The 25377-nt window shown below is 35.6% G+C and overlaps 1 protein-coding gene across 2 annotated transcripts in view; it reads left to right on the plus strand.

Moving 5' to 3' along the window:
- The window catches only part of LOC149797059 (scavenger receptor cysteine-rich domain superfamily protein-like), a 226352-nt gene that overhangs the window by 135130 nt on the left and 65845 nt on the right, over nucleotides 1-25377 (plus strand). For both annotated transcript variants that reach the window (XM_089961739.1, XM_089961738.1), the window contains exons 10-12: nucleotides 2611-2762; nucleotides 19160-19319; nucleotides 22547-22707. In XM_089961739.1, coding sequence (XP_089817865.1) covers nucleotides 2611-2762; nucleotides 19160-19319; nucleotides 22547-22707 — 473 coding nt within the window. The remainder of the gene's footprint in view (nucleotides 1-2610; nucleotides 2763-19159; nucleotides 19320-22546; nucleotides 22708-25377) is intronic.

Consider the following 25377-nt stretch of genomic DNA (forward strand, 5'->3'; position numbering starts at 1 on the left):
CAGCAGTCCTACAACAACTAGTTATAAACGTGAACCAAATTCGGGCGAAAATAAGTTACTTCAAGAAGCCTTCGTACAATATCCAACTTAGAATTTCTCTAAAATTGCTTTTCCGCATTTTTAACGAGAGTACAACTTCGGCACTCGGAGCGCAGTCTAGTTTATCCCAACTTCCCTGTAATCTGCTCTCGCCAACGTCCAAACATGCACTAACGGAAAAGTAGATATAGTCCGAACAAAAAGCCTATTGAGACTTAGCCCTAGATTTGAATCCCTCGGTTCCGATTTACTACGGCTCGGTCTCTCTGAAAACTGCTCTGGGGTTATTTCTCACTTATCTGTCGCACTGAAATCCCGATCGAGACATTGCTGACTACGTGCGAAGCAAACAAAGGCGTCCCGACGTGGAATTCCTTTTGAAGTAAGCCGCGAACAGGCTGTTGCGTAACGGTTGCACAACCGACAGGCAGTTTCTTTGTCTAGATTGGATCTATAGAGGAAGCCTTAGGTAATACGTTCTAACATATCCAGGTGCTCTCAAAACGAAGGAACTATAAGAAAATATGTGCATACCTGAAACTGAACATCAGCAAATTTTCCCCACAACGTAACACCTGTCAAGAGAAAATACACTGGCATCCAGAATGTCAACGTCAAAGAAAGAAAAATGAGAGGCAAAAGTAAAGATACTTTGTCGAGAAACAGTTGTTTAGAGAGTGTCCCAAGAAGAGAAAAATGAGGAAATGTCAGATGAAGTGGAAGTAGAATAGTAACACAGGAATGTATTCCTTCAAAACAAGTCAGCTAAAAATAAACAAAAGAAGAACAAAAGAACTCGAGTTGGAGAAAAAATTCAAAGGATAAAGACAGTTATAGAAAACAAAATGGACCTTCACGTGGTGTTTTTGAAATTTCATTGTAATTTTGTACAAAAGGATTATATCAATATACAAGGAAAGAAAACGTAAGTGCATGGGTTTTGTTATTCAAGTAGGTACAAGACACACACACACACATACTCTTTTCTCTCTCTCTCTCTCTCTCTCTCTCTCTCTCTTTGACATACATCGTCATGTTAGGCTGCATCACTTTGATGATACTGTTTTTCTTTATAGTTCTTCAAACATGAATCACTGCATTTTTGACTCGGAAAAAACTAATAAACTGCATGTTGGCTAGTCAATTACTGCTTGGTGAATAGTAGATAACTAGGTTTGAATAGTAGATAAATGGCTGATGCATAGTAGAGAATTATTTTTATGATAGTAAATCAGTGGGTGTTGCATATAAGGTAACTTTGCATGGTAGATCACAGCGTTTTCGATAGTATCTAATTGGCTGGTAGATTGTATTTAATTTGGTGCTGGGTACTAGACAACTATATGGTCGATAGTATATGCTTTGGTGTTGAATAGTAGATAACTGGTGTTGGATAGTTGATCAGTGGGTATTGATAGTATATACTTGGTTGGCTTATAATAGGTTACTGGGTGTCGGATATTAGCTAACTAGGTGCTGGATAGAAGATAAGTATTGAAATGTAAGGAATATAAAGAGCATGGCTTCGTTTTAAAAAGGAATGTTGGGGTGAGACGGAGATATTATATAATATGGTATAGATTTTGACATTATAAGTGGGATCATAAGATGGTGAGGGGAAATTAAAAAGTTAGTTTTGTTGTGAAACAGAACATATAGGACATTTCGTCTCCCATTTTCCAGGCTGACATACACTTAACTATGCAAATCGCTCTAAACTGGACCAACATGTCGCAAAAAGTAATATATTTCTCATGTGCGGCATTTCAATTAAGAAGGAGACAGCCACCTCATCCTGCACCGTTACAAAACATGTCTTTCAATATGGCTGCCTCATATTAATTTCACGTTTGTCGCCATAAATGCTGTATCTTTGTCATTATAAACTATTGACCATTAAGATCCCCATGTTAATATCTCGTTTGTCCCTATAAACGTTCGACCTTATTTAATACAAGACTTCTGCAGACCCTTAAGACACACCTTAGATGTAATTTTGTGTCCTTATCTTTATCAATTAAAAACAATTTATAGCGCTTCATTTAGAGGACCGAAAAATTCCGTCTCCCTCCAAACATGGGCAACACTTACAAAATAGACAGACTCACATGAGGTCATTCGGTATTCCGTACGATTGCAGACCATCACCACAGGCAACCTGTTACAACACAAATAACTTTCAAAGTGGCGCCTACGTTTAATTCCCGTTATGTCTCATACATTTTTGACATGGTTTAATATGAAAATTGGAGTAAATCTATTAAGTTAAAATATAAAATAGGTAATTCTGTTTTCAAAATTCATTAAAGCAAATAATAATTTGGTCATTTCAGTCCTTTGAAATTTAAACACTCAGCTCTTTACGAAGAAATATTGGATTCTATTTCTCGCAAATTTATTTTATTCAGTAGATCTCGGCTTTCTTTCACTCGTTGTAAATACTATATATTTAATAGTGTACCTACTACTCCAAATGATTCAGTGTGATTGCAAAATTAACTTATGCACATGATTCAATGCTATTGATTTGCTATTTTATGAACCTTCGTGGTAACATTTATAACATTTCAGGATCCCAGATGCCTACACTCTATCGGGATCTGTGACCACTTCAAATACCACCATAAGATGTCCTCGTGGAACGGAATCAAATGTTGCCGAGTGCAAGCAAGGAACAAGCAGATACTGCAGCAGTAGCTATGCGCTTTACGTCAACTGTACAGGTATCTATCTATCTATCTATCTATCTATCTATCTATCTATCTATCTATCTATCTATCTATCTATTTACCTAAATGAATGAAGATAAATGACATATATTTTTGCTGTATATCCATCTATATTATTATGAAGCTAACTACCAATTGTATTTTGTCTAAATATTTATTTGTCTATCCATATTTCTATATATCAAACTAAATGACAATTATAATTAGCTCCCTAATATCATATACATGTTACACATGTACTTAGAGACGGACAACATGTTAGAAATGAATGATCAAAGGACAGCCATTCAGTTTGGCTGATAATGCAATCTATTTAATAATTTAGAAATCGGTAGATATATTAGCCGTTCATGATGCGTTTAATGTACATTTTTTATTAAAACCTGCACACAGCAGATTGGCAAGTTCCTGCACCCATGTATGCACATGGTCTTATTTTCTAGGTTACAATTGCTAAAATAGTGCTCCCGCTTCCATCGAACGATCCGATTTAAATGGTTTTGACACGTGTGCGATTTTATAACATCAACTATAAACAATTTTAGTAAGAGTTGAGTACATACATTTTAAACTCGTTAAAATATTATTGTCTTGGTACCACAAGATTTATTAACGTAGGAAAAGAAAGTATCTTCTATATATTAATATAAATGTATCAAGACACATACAAAAATATAAGCAAATAACTTAGGTAGTGGTCGAATGAGATATCATACATAATAAAGAATTAACGAAGGAACATATGCATGAATGTAAATGAAAATATACAAATAGGTGGATTATTAAATATATAAACGATGAAACAAATACAAACAAGAGGATAAAGAAATGAATATTATACGAGTGTAAAATCATACGATCAAAAAAAAATTCTTAAGTTCATTCACAAGTGCCACTTCTTTTTGTATGGGGATCAGTGAAGCCAGGATGCGGATTTTCAGCTCAATGAAGCCAGGAAGAGAACTATAGCTACTGCGTATACATTACAAGAATGGTGGATGCTACATTTTAATGAGGATAAATAATTTTCATTAACTTATCAACAGACGGAGGAATGAGTTAATACTTGTACGAAATAGTTGATAAATTCATTGGTGAATGCTCTAAGAACATACGTTAATAAAAATGAAGAAGATAAAATGAAGAAGATAGCTATGAAGAGAAAACATCAGCATGACGAAGACTGTAATGCACTCAAGTATAAATGGAAAGCAACTCCTTCTCTCCTCCATTTCACCTTTGCTAAGCCCCGGATATAAAGTCGTGTATGATATAGAATCTACATGCCTGGGGAATTTTACCGTGACCATGTGTTTGAAGTCTAAAGATTGTTGCGGGGTTAGTGTTTAACTCTTACACATGATTACCATAACCAGCAGGAGAACGGAAACTTGAAACGGCAAAGGCGATAGATCGCACGACTTAACAAAGGCTTGCCGTTATCACACCTTTATATTGAAAATTAGTTCCATGGTCAAAAGGAAGCCCGCGGGGTGAACGGGGCGTGTTCCTATCCGTTTCCACGTCGACAGACAGCGAGAGAGACATTGTCCGCTACGTTTGATTGGATTGGTATACAGCTATATCCAAATGAAACTGAGATAGAGGGTGTGATTACAATTCAGATCTGAATTATACTTTCCAAACTCGAAAGAGAAAATGTACTATTCACCTGGGTGTCCTCAAGTGGCCGAGTGGTCTAAAACGCTCTCCGTTACGGATCACTGCCATCTCATCTCTGTCTGTGTGAGATTGAGTCTCGGATTCAGCAAAGGCGGGTATATGAAAAAGCTTGCCAGTAGCTTCTCGTGGGTCGGTGGTTCTTTCCGGGGTTTTCCCGGGTTCTTCCTCCACCATTAATACTGGTCACCATGTATAGCCTATAGTGTGCTGAAAAATGGCGTTAAACCCTACAACAACAACAACAGCAAATGCAAACAACTTCATCTTACACCTGCCACTAGCTAAAAAGTTCATATTATATGTACAGCGCCCCCATAAAGACCACATAGGTATTCTTATTGTATGATTCAATTCTGGTTGTATAGCTGAAGCATTTAAGTGGCAAGCATACTGTATCACAATTTTCGGACGCACGCTACTGATTTTCAAGTTTATTCCCTCCCCCCCCCCCGCCCCGGTGCAGTGTGAATCGGCTTTGCTTTCAAGCATACATTTTTTTAACGGTCTTAATTTAAAATAAATGGTCATTTTTAACTCATATTCAACAGAAAACGCTTACCGGAATTTCTCAATTGCGGCCGCAAGGTGGGCGAATAAGTAAATATGTGAATCCTGCAAGAGATAATCTCATTGCGTGTTGAATTAATTTAATAAATCGATATTCCTCGGGAAGAGTATACTTTCCTTCGGAATTTCGTTCTTGGATTGTTTCAAATTCATCCATGATATTTTTGGGGTCAAGTTGTTCATTCGGTTGTATAATAATACATCACTCGTCGTTTTCACCATCAGACGACGAATTGTTTTTTAATCGCTCAATCTCATAAATAATCGTAGTCATATTTTCGTAATTTATTATATTAAATCATATGTAAAAAGTATAGACAGCATTATTGTAAAAAGCAAAAAATAGACAGTACGAGATGAGGTTTTGTCTGTGCCAGTTTTTAGTTTCCTTACCAATTGTATTGTCAGTTCATATACCAGTTCATGTCGTGGTGGGTGGGCCCTCTCAATGCATTTTTGTTTGTGCTTGCTTATAGAGCCCCTCCCCTCATTTGTTCAACATCCGCACTGTTATCGCTAAGATATACAGCAAGAGGAGCTTTTGTAATTTTCTTTCAATTGTATTTCTGTCTGGCCACATGTATAAAATTTGGGGGTACTGTCTTGTAACGATGTATATGGTTGGGGCGGGGCGCTCCCAATATTTTATTTAAATTATTATAGTCCCACACAGGCTCTATTATGATGAAAGTTAAATTAAATGAAAGATATATGTAAAGCTCCGAGCCCCCAGTCAACAATGTCGACGGTTAGACGGTTAAATATACAATAAAGGTTGAGATTCAATGAATAACAATTTAATAATAATTCAGTAATCAAATGACTCAAATTTCCAATTGCACTCCTTACGCTCGTCGTTTTAATTATCCTACTGCATCGCTTAGTTAGCAGTGTGAGATTGATTTCCACCTGCCCTTGTATTTATACTCATCTGTTGTATCCTTTCTTTATCTTATTTCTCCCATTTCTTTATTTTCTTCCTCCCGACCTTCGTTCAAATTCCTTCTCCTCCTCCTCCTCGACTTTCTCTAGACTCATCCCTACCTCCTCGACTTTCTCTATACTCCTTCTTCTCCTCCTCGACTTTCTCTAGACTCCCTCTCCTCCTCCACTTTCTCTACCACGATTATTCTTCTGCCGACTTCGACTGTCCCGGCTATAGTCTCAATTCCGTCTCCGGCAATCTCCATAATTCCGGCTCGCATCTAACAATTCTCTACGTAGGCTCAAGCCCATTCCTCAAATACACATGTAAAACTAACACTAAAAAGGTAATTCTACATACTAAACGATCTTAGTAATTATGTATACATGCTAAAAATAATCATAATTATGATGCCGTAATATTCTGCAAAATTCGAGCAAATAACTTACTGACTTTTTCGAAGCTTAGTCTTTCCTAAGAATCGACCTCTACGTTTTGCCGCAAAAATTACGAATGGCTTCTTTTCTCGGAGTAACCACAACTGATTTGCAATCTTTCCAGGTGAATAGTTGTTGTTGTTGTTGTTGTAGGGTTTTATCGCCATTTTTCAGCACAAGATAGGCTATACATGGCGGCCAGTATAATTGGTGGAGGAAGAACCCTGGAAAACCCCGGGAAGAACCACCGACCCACGAGAAGCTAGTGACAGGCTTTCTCACGTACCAAAGTTAGCCGAGCCTGAGACTCGAACTCATGCAGACGGAGGTGAGATGGCAGTGATCCGTAACGGTGAGCGCTTTAGACCACTCGGCCACTCGGGGCCCCTCGCGAGCGAAGTAAAAACGTTGTACTGTAACGAGCGGTGAAGCCTAGAGTAAACTTTAAAAAATGCTTCCACTTCAAGAGTGAATAGTTCCACATATCTACTCGAAAATGTAGATATTGAATTGATTATATATCTTGTTACAGGCAAAAGCTGTTGATTTGCATGGATTTTCTCCAACCTTTGCCAGTGCGATTATCTGCTACATTACTACATCAATAAAAAGAAGTTCGTAAATTTTACAATAATTTTGGGATATAGAGGTTTGACAGATTTAGCTTGTACATATCATGCTTCAAAGAATGTAATTTTTCTATCTAATGACTGTATTTGTACGAAAATGAAGAGATTAAAAAAATTGTTAACCAATTTCGTGCGCGGATTGAGAATATTAGGGTCGGGTAATGTAGCGACATCACATAGGAGTTGTATCTGAGAGACTTCAGAGTGTAACATTTTTTAATAACATATTTTAATTATTGTGTTGTGAGTTCACTTGTGAAGAATTTCGTTTTGTATTGGTTTATTTCTGTCCATTAACACGCATTTTTGTGTGACATTGGCAAGATTGCAGTCTACTAGCAGTCGCCATATCCAATTTTCGTTGTCACTTAATTTCGATTGATAATCAACACTAATCAAAGCTCAATTGATCAAATTATCTATCGTTACAAACACGATCGTAATGCGAGTTGATACTGCTATTATTAAAAGTGTATTACTATATTTCCATACGAGTTTGGTTTATTAAAAATATGTATCCCTTGAAGAAACGTATATTGAGTATCGAATACTGAATGGGTGACATAACAGTAAGTTCCGTCACTAGCAATTTCAACGATTTTATTTTGAAAACTAATTGTAGAAAGGCCATGCTTCAAATCCAAGTCTTGATGTTTGGAGTTCGTTTTTAGACATTTCTTTAAGGCACTCCTGTGATTGTATAAATGTTCACTAGTGGTCTACAGTTGACACATTTTAAGATCTGTATATCCTGTTCTGGAAAAAGGGAGAGAAAGAGTGAAAGAGCAGAACAAAAATGAAATATGCCTAAGTATGGAAATGCAGGTCTGAATAACCCACATGAGAGCAGATAAACTACTAATTAAAACAACATCTGTTCAAACTTGCAATGCATGAAATGATGAGTGATTTTCTGAGTACATCAAGGAAGTTTGCATTAGAACTTACGTACTGTTAATTTATTTAACCTCTTGTTCATTCTCGTTTGTCTGTAGATTCATATAATTGGTCATTTAATTATTTGTCTCTCCTTTAAACATTATGTTTATGTTTGTTCTTTTTGTTAATCCTTGCATGTATTCATTCATTCATTCATAAACTGCTCTTTCAGTTACACAATACCTACGTCTAGTTGTCGTCCGCCTAATTGAGCACTCCTTTAAATTGCAAAAACTGACTGATGAAAGCGCAAACATAATTAGATTAATAACGGTTGTGTAAATAATAATTGTTAAGAGAAAAAATAAATTGTCAGAAATATCTTAAGGTGCCGGGGTGCAATTAAAATCATACAGCAATTGTGGAAATGTTGCTCATAAGTATTGGATCTTTGTTCGGAAAAGGTATGCTCAGATAACCAAGAGATATTTTTACAATTTTTGAAAATAATTTTACACAAAATGATCTCTCTCTCTCTCTCTCTCTCTCTCTCTCTGCGTGAGTTCGAGTGTCCCTTCGTCCAATATTTGTATTTAAGAAGCTTACAAACCTGTTGCCGTGAGTCGGTGGTTCTTAATGGGTTTTTCCTGCCACCAAATATACCGGCTGCCATGTATAACCTGTGAGGTGGTGAAAAATGTAGTTAAATCCACCACTCACCTCTTCTCTGTCCCCACTAAACACGTTTATCGTCACCAGCCATGTGTTATAATGCGTCCCTGATAAAACGATCTGGATATTTCTCGAAAAGGTCTATCGTTTACTCGAGATGGGAATCGCCTTTAGGAACCAAAAGCATAAATAATTTATATCGAAAATGGCTATAATTTAGCGAATATGGTCAGGAATACTTAAAACGCTCTACAGCGGTTTGAAAAATTCATTCTTTTGTGTCATATTGTATTATATTTATTATAATAGATTAATATAAAATCGATTATTCTGTATGAAGATGATGGTTGAAATGAAAATTATGGTCACATGATGATTTAAAAAAAAATCTTGGAGTAGGCAAACTTTTCTAGCAGGTGAATTAATAGTAATGGTAATGAAATAAAACTTCGTTTCAAGGTTTCTTTTCGAAAAATCATGACCTGTGCATTAAGTGTTTGGTACTTGTTTTGTCCCACATGACATGAAATACCGATATACGGCTTAAAATTCCGTTGGCGAAAATCGCGTCAAAATGTAAAGTTAGAACAACCATAGAAGTGGGAAATTAGTCAGTCAATATGTATCCCTCAGTTTCATTAGAAGACAATTACTTGTAACCCATAGGTGACAGCGTCTGTTATCATAATTTCCTTTGGAGTAACGGAGAAAAAATGTCCTTATGCCATACTGAGACATCCCACCCCGCTGGGTCTTTACGAGAACTGACGAATTGTACTGAGGTATTCTTCCCCAGTCACTAACTGCTTATAGACACCTTGGTTGTCATGATTGCTGTGGGCAACCCAGTTTGTCTCATTAAACCACGATGATTACATTTGATAAATTATTTGACCGTAAATTATGTCGAGTGAAGATCTCTTGTTTTTTTTAGTTACCTTTCAACAATGTATTAGCATAACAATACCGATGAAATAAGAACTAAGTGCCTTTGCAGAGGGCATACTAAGGCCGTCGACATAGTCTCACCTGGACGGATATATAATATAGATTAGCCCAGTTCCGGATTTGACTCCCGTCCAGGCAAACCCAGGTCGGTTTCCATTGTGTATCCTTTGGAAAGTCACCTAGGTCCAAGAGACCAAGTTAGGTAAGTCGGGGATGGAATTTCATAGAGAAACAAACAGTTGAGTGTCAAATTACTTAGCAATAACATACGTTGATTAAAACACTGTTGTGTTTTTAGAAGATTCTTTTAATTTATATTACCAACAATTATTATACCAGAATTTTAAAAAAAGCGCGAAGCATGTATACAAATTCTACTCAGTTGAAAATAAAATTTAACCTTTCCCATTAGTATTACAAACAGGAGTATCTATATGCCTTTCATTCAGTTAGCTGTACAGTAGATGAATATATTTTGCTTATCGTAATTCGATAGGGATTATTTGAGCTATAGATTTTAGAGGGTGGAAAGGATTCCTAATAAACATTTGTCATCAATCTAATATTTGGCATTGTTCCGTAAATTTTATGTCGTTGCGGGATACAAATTGGAAAACATTTCAGGAGTCAGTTTATTTGTTGTTTTATAACATAAGATTAATATATACTTACGTCTAAGTTCCTCCGAAGTATTCTATTCCATTTCTGAAAAAAGTTTGTTTATACTAGCACTAGTTGGTTTACCCCTAGTACGATTCTTGTTTCTTAAGTATTAACTTCTAATTTGTAAACCTTTCCCTGGTACTACTATCCAGCACAATGTTTGTATACTCGATAAATAAGTTTTACGCATTGTTATGTATATCTAATTTTTATAGTGTTTATTCATGACTGTAAACTGTACATAATATATTTAGTTAGTTTCGCCTACGCGACCCAAATCTATTGAAAACATAGTTTTGCATAAGATCTATAAATACATGCGTACGTATGTGCTGACAGTTATTAATATTATTCGTAATAGTAAGACTTAAATGGGGCCTTTGGGTTACATTTTCTTTTGACTGATAGGTTCTCGACTTTTATAGAAGAATTCATTAACTTCCCATTAGTTGGCATAGGTCACATTAATTGGCAAGAATGACGCAAAATTAGTAGCGTGACCTGTCACGTGGGGTCATGTTTGACGGTGTATATAAAGAGTGGACTGAGAAATCAATTTAATTCCGATTTCGGAGTCATTTGCTTGGACCGTTCAGAGGAAATAGAAAGTGCCCATTATTTGGACCTTAATAGTATCCTGGAACTGTTATAAATTATTCGAAGTAATTCTAGACAACGCCATCTTGACAACGTCATGGTTCTTGGAGGACCAATATATTTCCGGTTTTGAAACGTATAAGGAACTTTTCATTAATAGAAGTCTTTCATATACTTTTATAAGGATTAGTTTGGATTCACTTCATATTACTCTTAGTCCCTCTTATATTTTCATTTATGACTTTGAAAATTAAATTGATTTATTTAATTTTTACAATACTTGTTTTTTCTGTTGCTCAGTTTGTGACTATAGAGTCGTAACAGCATGTGAAACATAAACGTTCCAAGGATAATCGACAAATTCGCAAAGCATGTAATAGTTCTCAATCTCTAAAAAGGCTATATGAGATGTGTTCAGACCAACAGTAATTGCGTGTGTAGGGATACTTCTGTAAATTGTGCTTGTCCTTAAGAAATTTAAATGATTTCTTGACTTCCTTGATATTACCATCATTTCAATTTCACCAGGTTTGGAATGTACAGTGACTCTTTTCACAAAGAATCAATTTTGGAAAGATCACTCTTAAAATCGTTTGCGCCACTATTATATACTTCAAATAAACTTATATAAATATTAACTTCATCTACAATGTTATTAATATGATCATTAAATAGTAGCCGAAATTGGATCCTTAATTGTGGAACACAGCTCCTAGTTTCTCTCCATCCAGTCCAATGACCGTTTAGAACTGTGAATTGCTTTCTGTTCCTGAAGTAGTTTAGTTTAGTCAGTTTAGTACGCTGCCTACAACAGCAGATCTGTAGAGTTTAAAGACTCGTCTTTTACAGTATACTCCATCAAAGGCTTTGGTTCTGAGAACTCATACCGTTTCGATTTCCTTTGTTTTTTCAAGAGCATGAAAAAAGGTATCATAATTATGCAGTAGTTGGTTAAAAGTAAAATCTCCTGGTATAATCCCAAAGGGAAAGTAGTAATACAATTCTTGTTGCATAGGAAATACAACAATAAATTTCAACATTCTTTGTTTTAATATATGTATCATAACACTCAATAAAAACGTTAGTCTGCAGCTTTTTATGTTAAATGATTTGGTCTGTAACATCTTTGTGCATTGGCGTAACTTGAACCAGCTTCAAGGTAATGTGTTATTCATCTAGTAGCAGTGATGTTTTAAAAAGCTTAGACAGTGTGTATTATAATATGCAGTCTAATTCAAATGTACCCTCTTTAATATTCTGGAATAAATTAAGTCAAGGCTCATTTTAGTTTGCAGAGTCAATCTCTTCCTTTGATAAGTTACATGTTGTTTTTGATGAGCTGAGGATGATAATGTTTTCTTGACTACATTGATGTTGCCATTATTTCAGTTTCTTTATGGTTGAAATTTATAAGTCATACTTTTGACCAACAATAAATTTGTCAAGATCATCCTTAGAGTTGCTTGTGGCAATGTTATTTAAAACTGGTAGTCTGAATACACGTACATAAATTAATAAATTCACCAAAAGGTTTACTAATATGATCATAAAGTTGTAGCGGACATATGATTCTTCCTCGTGGAAAACGTGCTTCAATTGCTACTCATTCTGATCAAAGACCATTTAGAAACGTACTTTGCTTTCTGTTAGAGAAGCAGTCGTGTTTAGTCAGTTTGCTACGTTCCCTATAACAGCGTCTTTGTATAATTTAAACACAAGATCACACTCTGTCAAAGGCTTTGCTTTTGTTAAAATGGTGTTCATATTTCATTCTCTTCATCACGAGAATGACAAAAGGTATCATGGTTATGCAGTAGTTAGTTAATAATAGAATCTATCTCCTAAATTCTTGTCAGATAGAAAATTAAAAACTCCATCTTTCTAATATTTATCCCACGTATACTATATAAACAAATATGTGTATAACTATTGTTGACACTTTTTTCAACATTCGTGTGCATGTGCAGAACCTTAGGGATATTCACCTAGTAAAAGTGACCTTTGTAAAAGCCTTGAAAGTGTGCATTCTCAATTAAATATATCCCCGTTTAATAATTTGGGAGTACTTACGTCGTAGACTAAACGCTTGCTGTGATTGAAAGACTTGATATAGACGTGATACCTTGACTGTTCTAACATCAGAATCATTTTGTTTTGCACGGGCGAAAGTGCACTACTGCGTATAATTCAAAATTGAAGTACAATGTATAGTTGAGGCTCAGCCCAACAAAGTATACAAGCTTGCAGTACGTTTGGGAAAACAACACAAAGAACAACAACAGCAAAACAACAACAAGACTACTACTACTACTACTACTACTACTGCTACTACTACTACTAAATATACATCTTTAAGCAAGGAATATGATACATTGCGACTTTCTGATTGTAATTTATTAATGCATAACGTACAGAAAACATTATAACAGAAAATCGTATATTTAATTTAACGTAAAGTTAAAATTGCACATGATTATACCTTCAAAATATATACACTCAGACGAAACGTGTATATCCATATACTAACATATAAGTGAATTTCGGTCTATCCAAATTGACCACATCGTTGAGGAAAATATAATAAACTGTCCTTATCGTGGACATTTTGACCTTGACTAGGGGACTTGAACTATAGAGGGAACAGATTGTAAATGTACTGTTATTTTGTATATTCAATTTAACGGATTCAGGAGCTAAATCTCAATATCATTCAACATAATCCATATAGAACTGTATCGGTGACTGAAACTGTTGGCTACAAGATTTGGCATTACGGACATATACATTTTAAAAAGGCAATATGTTCGATATGATTTGTAACTCATTTGCCGTTTATATTGTTATGTCTTTAGGCTAGAATAAACAGTAACACAAGAAAGAGTGAAAACAAGCTTTGAAAAAATAAAAATAATTTATTTCCTTGGAAAAATTCTGTAAAAATGAAAAAAATGAGAACTTACGGTTTCCAGAATCAAATCCAAAAATAATACAAGAATAATCCACGAATACAATTTTTGAAGTCCTGATATTGAAGTGTTTTAATGATTTAAAGTTCATAATTAATCATCCGGTCTTGGAAATCCAAACACAATTTTCAAGAAATGTCCTTGTTCAAGAGTTATTTATGAATACAATAACATTTCCGGAGAAACGAATTAATTTTATAGAGTCCAAATAATCTGAAGAAAAATTAGCATACAACTCAAAAATATTCAATACTGGTCACAACAGAAGAAAACAACTTGATATCACTATTAATACTAAGTATTTCGCAATTTGGGAAATGTCTGATTGAGAAATAGAGGATCACGTGATGATGTTTACATGTGAAATTCACATAGCTTCTGTATGTCTTTGAAAAGAACCAATCATTTTACTCCGAGAAAAAGTTATTTACTTGACCCTCAATCAAGGCCAGGAACGAAGCAAAAAATATAAACAACTTTTTCTATTACTAGGTATCAAAGGAAAACATCAGGTCAAACTGCAGTTTCTGGCAAATATCAAATTCATAGTAAACAAAATTACATTACATTGACATGTAAATAAAATAAAAAGATTCCAAACCCACACGCAATCAAATCAAACTTAAATCAAACATAAATTAAATCAAATATACGTAACACTTCATAAAGAAAAAGAAAGATTTATATGATAAAGCTGTTTTTATACCACAGATTAAAGAAGAACATAAGAATAACTCTTATGAATTACACACAGTGTACATGAAATAATACATTGTTATACACGGGAAAGTGCATCTGCCATTACATTATCTTTTCCCTTGATGTGTCTTATGTCAAGATTATATTCATGTAACAACAAACTCCATCTTAGCAGTCTTCCCGATGAACGTAAGGGGGTTGTGGTCACTAAACACAATAATCGAAGAAGGAGCTCAATTAAGGTAAACTTCAAAATGTTGTAATGCCAATATCAAAGCCAAACATTCCTTCTCGATTGTTGAACCATTTCTTTGATGCTTATTTAATTTCTTAGAAAAGTGGTACACTGGATGATCAATACCATTTTAATCTTCTTGAATCAAAACTGGTCCAACTCCAACATCACTTGTATCAACAGACAAGTTAAATGACTGGCTGAAATTTGGAGCTGTAAGAACTGGCGCGCTTTTAACATGGCTTTCAGCTTGTCAAAGCCTCGTGTCATTTTTCAGTCCAAAGGAACTTGTTTTTCTTACTCAGTAAATTTGTCAGGGGTTCAGCAATTATAGAAAAATTGGAACAAAAGTTTCAATAGTAGCCGACCATACCGAAAAATCGTATTAGTTGCTTTTTATTTACATTCACAAGGAAAACAGAGATAGCCTTGACCTTAGCATCTATAGGTTTAACTTGTCCATGTCCCACGATATGTCCTAGAAAAGTAACATTAGCACGGCAGAAGTCACTTTTAGATACATTAATTGTCAAACATGCGTCTTTGAGTCTGTCAAAGAATTTCCGAATTGTTGCTAAATGTTCTTTCCAGGTGTCATTGTAGATGATGACATCATCAATGTAAGCATCACAATTATCTAGACCGGAGATAATCATATTCATGAGACGTTGAAATGTACTTGGCGACCCTTTAATCCCAAACGACATTACTTTATATTGGTCAAGTCCATCTAGAGTCACGAATGCCGAAATTTCCTTTGCTCTTTCATTGAGTGGAATTTGCCAAAATCCTTTCAGAAGGTCAACTTTGGCGACATACGTGGCATTCCCGATTTTATCAATACAGTCATGGATTCTTGGTAATGGAAATGAATCTGTTTTTTCACAGTATTCACCTTCCTAAAATCAGTACACATACGGAACGTTACATCTGGTTTTGGAACAAGTATGCATGGTAAACTCCAGTCACTTTTACTGGGCTCTATAAAATCATTCTCCAGCAAATATCGAAATTCTTTTTTCAAGTATTCCTGTTTGAGAGGGTTTATCCTGTACGGGTGTTGTTGCACAAGTTTGAAATTTACAATTTCAACGTCATGGAAAATGTTGTTTGTTCTTGTGGGAACATCTGGATATAAGTGCTCATATTCAAATACTAACTGTTTAAGTTAATTTCGTTCTTGCTCTTGCAAATGTGAAAGAATCTGGTCCAGATCTTTCATAATTTCTGAATTCCGAAGATTTGTCACTACAGTATCAGTGTTTTCCGATGATATTCCTTCACATAAATCTTCACTGAGTGGGACAGGTACAACTAAATTAATTGTATGTTTTACCTGGCTATCTCTTTCAATATACTGGTACTCCTGTAATCTATTTAGATCCCAGGAGTACTAATATTATAATTTACTCATTCATTCTTTCATTTTCTTCTTCACTTTGTAAGGGCCGTAATATCTAATCTGAAGAAACTTTTGACGAATGAGCAAGAGAGCCAGAACTATATTATTACCAAACTCAAAAATCTCTCCATTGAGGTTCTGTCAAACCGTAATTTCACATTTGAACTGAAGTGCTGAATGCCAAATTCAAGCATAATAGGCTGGAAAGTTCCAGACCTACAATTAAACCCTTGACCAGATTAGATAAAGTTGGGACGGCCAAATTGAGCAAATATCTTTATCAAAGTTTTAATATTCCTGAAGGGAATTTCCTCTAGAAACCTTGTTGTCGCACACATAATGATCAACAGGTATTGTTTACCTGACTTGGTCTTAGGTAAGGAACCAACACAGTCTACCATAATTCTACTAAATGGTTCGTCAAAGGCAGGAATAGGTTTCGTAAGTTAGCCCCAGATTAGTAGTGTGGTGTTACGCCTGAATCAATAGCAGTCACTCAGATTTGATTGCACTGAACTGACTTCGATTATTCTAATACGGATATAATTTCAGCTTATGTTGATAATAAAGAAATTAAATTTCATTGACAATTCATATTTGTATAACTATCTATCTTCTTATTGTGCTTCAGTAAATTTTTAATCTTTTTATTTGGTGAAGATCTGTATCTCTGGACGCTAAAACTGTTGTCAGCTATCTGCCGCGCTTCGAATTTCGCTCCTATTTATACTCTTCGTTTAAAGTCATGTGACGTAACATAATTTTTACCAATCCCTGCTAGTCCGTAAAGTGAAAGAGGTCGGATTGTGCGGAACAGATACACTACAACCGGTAGTACAAACTGTTGGTTATCATACAATTTAATTGGTATCTCTCGTCAGTTTACATTCAATCAGTATTAAACATGTGAACCTTTGTATCATGTCTTGTCCGTCAAACACCACCGAAACCTTTTAAGTCGTAACCAAGGCTGCTAGGCTTGGGCAAAGAGTAAATTGGTACCAGTGAATGCTGTCAACATTGAAAATACATTGACAAGAATTCAAATTAAGAATACAATATTAAATGTTCAGCACATAATCATAGTTGTACAAATGAACAATATACAAATGAAATCTATTCTTGAAATTTGAAATTTGACAAATTTAGTTTGTGATCGAGTTTTGGCAATCTTGGCTGGCGACCTATTTTGTAGTATCAACTGATGAAGTCAACGAGCTTAGTGCTATTCAAAAGCTGATTTGGAGCGGACATTTTAGGTGTGATGAACGTATTTGTAGGTGTGGCATATTCATATGAAGTAAGATCCTTGAAGATGTTATGAGTATTTAACAATGTCCAAGATTGTACTTGATGACAGTGGAATTAGTCCTATACTACCGGCGATAACACTTGACTCATAACATGAACAACTTCATAAAGCGTTCGGGGTTAGTCACATTTTTGAATCACATTGCACTGTTTCAAATTCATTCATTCAACAGTATATATTCATTGACATTAACAATGTTTAATTTACAACACGAGAAGATCGTCCCCCATAGCCATCATATTAATCATATATGATATCTTATTTCTTGTAAAGGAGTATGTGTGCATTAATGTTAATTAGCGTCTCAGCGAAATGATGACAATATGGTGTCACTTAAAATTAAAGTTCTAAATATTTAAAAATGAAACCTTTGCTTAAAACTATAGGAAAGTGAACCGCTTCACAAACGTATCTAAACATGAAGTAATGCAGTATAAAAAAGGATTGCAACAATGCTAAAATTGTGGTAAGAGGATATTAACATATATTGTCAAAACGCGTTACACAAACCATATTTCCTCAAAACATAGAATATATTCTCTGGAAGTGCATGACCATAAAGGTTCTTTATTCAGTTAATGTCAAAAACTTGATCTCTCTCAACACAATATCACCCCATCTCTCTGCAATGAGGGGCTTAATGTCCCGATGGTCATTTGAGGAATTTTCATTCCACATATTTTGCAAAGTACGAAGAACATGCTAATTTATATAATAGTTTGTAAATAAAATACCGTGTATTCATAACAGTCTATTGTTATGTATATTTATATTTTCTGTAAATCTTTGTACATGATTTTGTTAAAATTTTCGTAATTGTTATTCATGGTTGTAAACTATATAGAATATATACTTTGTTGTAAATTGTACTTGACCTGGCTTTGTTGTTGTTGTTGTTGTTCTAGGGTTAACGCCATTTATCAGCACAAGATAGGCTATACATGCCGGCCAGTATAATTGGTGGAGGAAGAACGACCTGGTTTTGTTAAGAACGCCAATGACGTAGGATCTATAAATAGATGTTTACGTTGGTGTTGCCATTTAGTTAAAACCAGTCTTTTCAATCCTGATTTTAGAATGATCTGCACCTTAACTGTGACCAATAAACTTTCAGACGAATACTATATATTGCCATGGACTTTTGCAATGGTGGCAATGTACTAAACTTGAGTCAGCAAACAGCACTTATAGTGGAATCGTCACAGTCGAGGGTAGTAAGAATTTATTTATCAATATGAGTAGCTTTTATTGTGACATCACAGCGCGCGACATTCTTTCCAGATTACTCTGTATCACACCTTTTTATTCATTTCGTCTAATAATGTCTACGTACTTTAACATTGACCTTGCCATATGCAACTCGCGGGGCTTATAAATAATGACCTTCCAAAGAAATGTGGATGTATACGAATCCAAATGAAGTGAATACTCGTCACTTAAAGGTATGTAGAATCAATTCTAAAAGATGACACCCATTACTGAAATAATTGTTGTTGAATGCCTACATGACCCGTGTGACTTGTGCTACAATTAAGGCATACCCGAAAGCCTGCAAAGAAAACCTCATGAATGCTTTATAGAATCTTGTAGTATACATCTGATTGTACTAATAAGTGCATGCGTATCAGTTACATAACAGATCATCATGTTTAAATTTAGAAATACATGTATTGGTTTTATTACCTTTAGAACTTTATGAACTCCACACGAATAAAATCAACAGAGCTAAAGGTTTATTTAGAATTATATTGTTTTCTTTATTTTTTTCTAATTGTAGGAAGACTAAACGCTAGACTCGTGGGCGGTTCTCATAGTGGGGAAGGAAAGCTTGTGATACAAAACAACTTGGATTCCAGATCGTACAGAGTGTGTACGGATATATGGACTGACAAAGAAGCCACACTATTTTGCCAGTTTATCACAAACAATATAAAAGGGTATGCCAGTTAGAAGTGATTGTATTTCGTGTTAGATTATTTCGAACAAAAGAATTATCATATTGATGGTGCATGATGTGTTCGAGACGGGGCAAGAGAGTTACGTCAGTTCATGCATAAATTTGTGTTTCATGCACAGTGTCTAATGTACATCTAGTGGATATATCAGCATTTTGTATTTTACGACCCATGGCTTAGATTCCTGGGAATGAACCCCACGAGTTAAGTGTGTTGGTGTCCTGGTGGTGCAGGAAAAGACGTTGATCATGATTCAGGGGTCTTACTCTAAAGTTGTTGATACTTGAATCATCAATCACACATTCAATTTTCTTACACGTCAGAAAGCAGATTAAAATAATCCTATCAGTCGCATGATCCAAGTTTCAGAACAATTGGTACAATCGACCCATTTCGTACGTACGGCCCATCCTTGCGCAGGAGCTACGGTGGCTCAGTGGTTGATGTGCCCCACTCGCATATGAGTTGTGCCGTAAACACCAAACCATTCAAAACCAAACATTCTTATGTATGGACGGACCAATCACTACTACGGGCGCTTAATAGCAGATCATGTGTTTCTATATAAGATTACAGGTATCTGAGAATCGGAAGTTTGTATTAGCTTGAAGATAAAGAGTACATAACTGATATACATATTGAATGTTTGGTTGCATGGGGGATATATTTATTGACATAACAGATGCACCTTTAGTGAAAGGCAAATGCAATAGTAGTACACGATAAAACATGGAAAATAATTAGGGTAAAATCCCGATCATACGTGATACACATGTCAGAAAGAACAAGAGAAAAACATCAATGATAACCATGACATTCTAAGAAATGAAGAAATGAACAGTTTAAAAATTGTTCCTTTACTTACTAACTCGCGCGTTTCAAGTCGGCAAGTAATGTTCTTGAATGTCTGATTTATCCTTATAGCTAGCTATAGCCACAAGGAAGTTGAGTGATTGATAGTCCTCTAGGTTACATTGTGCCAACAATATTGAATTTTAGATCCCTCGCAGTTGTAGGTCTGGAAGGTATTTTTTCCAAAAATTTCAAATAAATAGAGTCGTCTCTTTCAATTATGTGCGAAATGGCTGGTGTGATCAATATGTATCAAATTTAGACCACACTGTCATACACCGGGATATTTACCTAGCAAATGTTACCGCTCCGGTGGCCTAAATGGTTAGAGCTTCCGCCTCGAATGCGACAGATCTCTGGCTCGAACCAAGCCGAGCCAAACACTTATAAAAATGGTACTAACAGCTGCCACGCTTGGCGTTCAACCGTAAGAGGTTAGTGTTAGGACTATTCGGCCTGGTGTCAGGATAATCTGAATAGGTGGGACATGATGCTACTGTCTACGGAATGGTGTCTTAATGCTATGCATCACTTTAAACCGCCACACTGAAGATATCGTGGCGATGTGACAGAAATTGTTTTTAAGCGACGTTACAAATACAAATCATACACACACAGCTACCTAATCAATACTTTCTTTTAGAGTGATAAGGCGTTGCATTCATTGTCGACATTTTACCCCATTCACATGCACAAAATACACTTCATTCAGATTTGCGCATGAAATGTATGCACGTTTGTATTAGCACATTCGGAGTGCACTCACTTGGGATTTTTAATAACGTATTGTCAGCTATAAAGGTGTATGTTTGAGTGCAAATAAAGCAAATTAATTATACGGACATATGTGATATAAACAATGCAATCGATAGTGATGGTGATATTGATGTTAATGATGATTATAACCACCATCACCACCACCATATCATCATCACCACCACTACAACCAATGCCGTCTACCCATGAGCACAATAATTTAAATATTGATGTTACTTTGTTAGCAGCATTTGAAGACAGACTTTAGTGCAGTGCTTACATACTCACACACTCAGTGCAATCATCTTCCTCGGCACGCACTAACGCACACAAAAATGGGATAACTATCATATTCTAAAATTGTTATTACAATTGTTATCAAAGCTAGTCTCTCTTTCGTCTAAGTATGACCCTTGACATCTTAACTATTAAAATACTTTGCATTCCATCTAACTGGTTCATGATTTATGTGTTAATATTGGTATACAAATTGCCCTTCCTTCAGCTGTGCACGTATCAAAAGACTGCTAGATTAGCTATGTCACGTTCACTTCCTGGATTGTAGAGCTAAATGGAACAAGAAGCATAAAACGCTTCAAAAATATTTGCTTTATTTTGTTGCAACTTTTGTTGCTGGTATTGTCTAATTTTATTAACAAAATTCTTTGTTTTGGTAATTGCTGAAGTTAGCGTACTTTGAATGTGCTCAGTCTGATTTTGGGGACGAGGTAGCCATTTTCAAAAGGTTTATGATTTAGATAGTGCATAGGTTTTCTAATTGCCACAGGTAAAGAAATTTCAATTACAATCAATGAAAGCAGCATTGCGGTGTGCCAACATTCTCTCCAATATGCATGTTGCCGAAGCGCAAATGACTTCGCCTTATACCGGTTTCTCTCTCAGAAGAACATAACAGCTGTAGCACGGAACATAAGCTTTGTTTCTGTTTTGCTGTTATTGCAGCTGTGAAAACATTTTAGATTTATCACCCATATTCGATCTGTGCGTTAATCAGAACTTTTGTTTCTCATCCTTAGGTTTTGAAGAAGTACATGAATTAAAATCATATTTGGTCCTGTGAAAAACATAAAAATGAACTAGGACAGTTTATAAAATTATAACTAAGTTATTGTCATACTGGTTCGCTAAGTGTTCACGTTTAATTTCACATGCCTTAAGTAAGATATTGTCATGCTGACTGGCTCGTTATGGGTTCACGTTAAATTTCACATACCGTACAAATTTACGCGTCTGAATTGTTGCTTTCGATCTGCTTTGCACAACATGAACATTTACATAAGTGTACCAATCCCTTAACGTGTATGTAAATTTGTAAATGTGTGTAACGTTTTGTTGTTTAATGGATTGAACACTATGTCATGTTTAACACGAATAACTGAACACTGTTTTGGTGCCTAATAAGCTCATGGTCGCTTATTTATTCACATCGATTTTATTTTGATATTTGTTCTTTTGATTTGACTACCCTTTCGATAGCCTCTAAACGTATGTATATACACCTTTGTACTGCTAATTTAAATAAACAACTATGCCTAAATACTAAATGCACTATTAAGTGGCCATCTTTTCATTGGATTCAGGAAAGTATACGGAAGAGTTATCAGGAGTACTGCTTTTAACCAGCAACCAGGCTCATTTGTTTTCCTGTCGACACGGTGTACTGGCGGGTTACCCTTCTGCATCTTCGAAGTAAACAGTACAGAACGCTGTCCATATACCGATATAGCAATGTCTTGTGAACGTACGTAGTTTTATAAATTTATTTTGTATCATTTTGAAAGATAGTGTCGAGGCAATGTCGAAGATGTTAGATCTTGAATTAGACAAGTCATTTTTGTAGATTTTAAAACGTTTTATCCATCATCAGACACAGATAACTACTAGATTAATTAGCCACGGTGTGTCCTTATTTAAGAAAACATGATGCAAGAAAGCCAGTTGCGATATCCTAGGTGTATCAGTAAAAAAAAAAAACAAAAAAAAAAAAAAAACCCAACATTTGAGTTGGTACTTTCTTGTTAAAAAACAATATTTAAATGGATGAAGACGAAAACAAAATTAGATACTGTTAAGCTACCTCAGTGACCCTCCTAGGCCGGCTTAAACGGAGGTTTTAATGTGTACGCGCTAGTATCTACATCATATGGTGTTTAGACCTGATGGAAATCAGTTTGTATCATGCAATAACTAAGCAGACACAATATTTACATATCAACTCTCCTTCACAGAAATTGTTTTTCACTGCATAAAATGCAAACACTTGCGTGGAGATATGCGCCCGTGGAGTGCAATTTGTAACATCAAATGCTTATATGGCCCAAGGTTAGGTCAGATTTTGCGGGGTATTGAAAAACTCATCGTAATGTTGATGTGCGCTGGAATTGACCTCGATTAAAAAAGTCAGTCATTCCGATGGTTATTTCCCTCTCTGACTGTTCAGACACACAATACACAACTCATAACAAATTCTTAGCCAGATTGTTGATGATCTCCTTGCCGGCATATGGTTGTCAGCAGACTATCAATTCGTATTTTGCTACTTTGTCAAATGCGACCGAAGTGTGTACGATGCAGACCACATTTTATGTTTAATGGTTGTGCATTTGTCGACATCGTTTGGGATTAGTTGTAATTCCTCCTTGGAAGTGATTTTGTATCGTAGCGTATTATCTATTTGGTCTGTGACAGTGTTTCGCTTCGATTTAGCGAAGACGCGGATTTCATTGTGCTTCTTCGCTGTCATGGGTAGTCACCGTTGATAAAATGTCCCGCTAAAGAAATCAAATCACGGATTAAAACTGGGATCTCAAGGACCGTAAGATCGGGATAGCGATTATTGTTGACAATATTCCAATTCCCGTCACACCACTACTCATTGAAACAGCGTCAGTATGGTGCAAATGACATATACCACGTTTATTGGGGATTTTTAAATATTTTATATAGAATGCGAGCATGTTCAGCCTCTGCTCGTATGATGGATTTTGGGAAAACCACCTCGTAAGTTGAAATGACAGACTTCAGTAAGCAGGCTTAACATCATTATCAGTGCAGTTTAATTTCCGATGCAGCTGAAATCGGCTCAACAAGCATCATCACAACCGCAGCCGTCAAAGCACGATGAGGCATATTTTGAACTGTCTGCTAGCGTCAGCGTAAGTGTCTGCACATGCACAATTAGCGCCTGTTATCCCTACTTGCAAAGGAACAGACGTCGACGAACCTAGGAAAACAGCACCAATTGTTGGAAGCACCGTGGTGGTGTTATGTGACCATTTTGGTTTGTGCGCTAGCGTTTCTCTTTGCACTTGACCTTGTTAGAGCAGAACACCCGAGAATGCGACCGCTACAGTCAAGCAATGATTTTGCCACCTGTCGTTTGGAGGAATGACACAATACTCAGCGTCCCAGCCAACCATTACAGAACTTTGTACCCACTCATTTGTGTTCGTGGGACTTGAGGGGTCAGGCTTAGGTGATGGCGTTAGTGTGCGACCTACGCCTATGACGAAGATTACAATCATGCTTATGATAAACCCCATCGCCGGAATTCATTTCTGCTTGACCCAAATTGATTTCTTATTTTGTTCAATGTAAAAAACTAATAGGTTGCTAAATTTTCCTCTATGTGTATGGGATTAAAATCAACATTATTATTATTATGAGAAAAAGTTAATATGTTGATTTGGGTCAACGTTTTAAAATTTCTGAAGTGAATTGTACAGGTTATTCTTTTCATTTTGCAAATACCAAGATCATTCTAGAAGGTTAATTTCCATTAGGCGATGTTTCTTTTTATAAAGAAAATGCTAATTGTGACCTCAGGTCAAGGAGTATATATTGTAACTTAACATCTAGCATTTTCAAGTTGTATTATGTTGTGTCCAGTTGGGGTGAATTCTATTTCTTCTCATTATTTAATTCAAGTGATTATTTTCTCTGGAAATACAACAGTGCTTTGATAAATTCACTGGAATATTTAGTGTATTCAAACCTGGAATTATATTTATGTGATACATCAAAGGAATGTTAACACATCAGCACACTAAAAGTGACAAAAGACATGTCATCGTCTTCAGGTTCTGGATTTGTTCTGGACTTTTACTGAAATTTTTAAGGACTTTAAATTACTAGGATTTGTGTCTGTATTTCTTGGATTATTTGGGGATTTAATTCGCAACACTGTAAGTTCTTATTTCTTATTTTCACTTTGTATTTGAGGGAAATAAGTCACTTGTCAAATTTCACAAAGCTTGTTGTCTTTCACTCTTGTCTATTACTTTTTATAAGAGCTTAGACTCGTAACGTGATGACGTCCTTAGTACAAAGACGATAGCTTCAGGTTAGCTTTTACTGTATTAGCTGTGTATGTGATTGGAAAAGTTGAAGCATTAATACATATCAATCGGTG

Source organism: Sinohyriopsis cumingii, chromosome 6, assembly GCF_028554795.1.
Source record: "Sinohyriopsis cumingii isolate HCF-2022 chromosome 6, ASM2855479v2, whole genome shotgun sequence".
In the NCBI taxonomy this organism is placed as follows: domain Eukaryota; kingdom Metazoa; phylum Mollusca; class Bivalvia; order Unionida; family Unionidae; genus Sinohyriopsis; species Sinohyriopsis cumingii.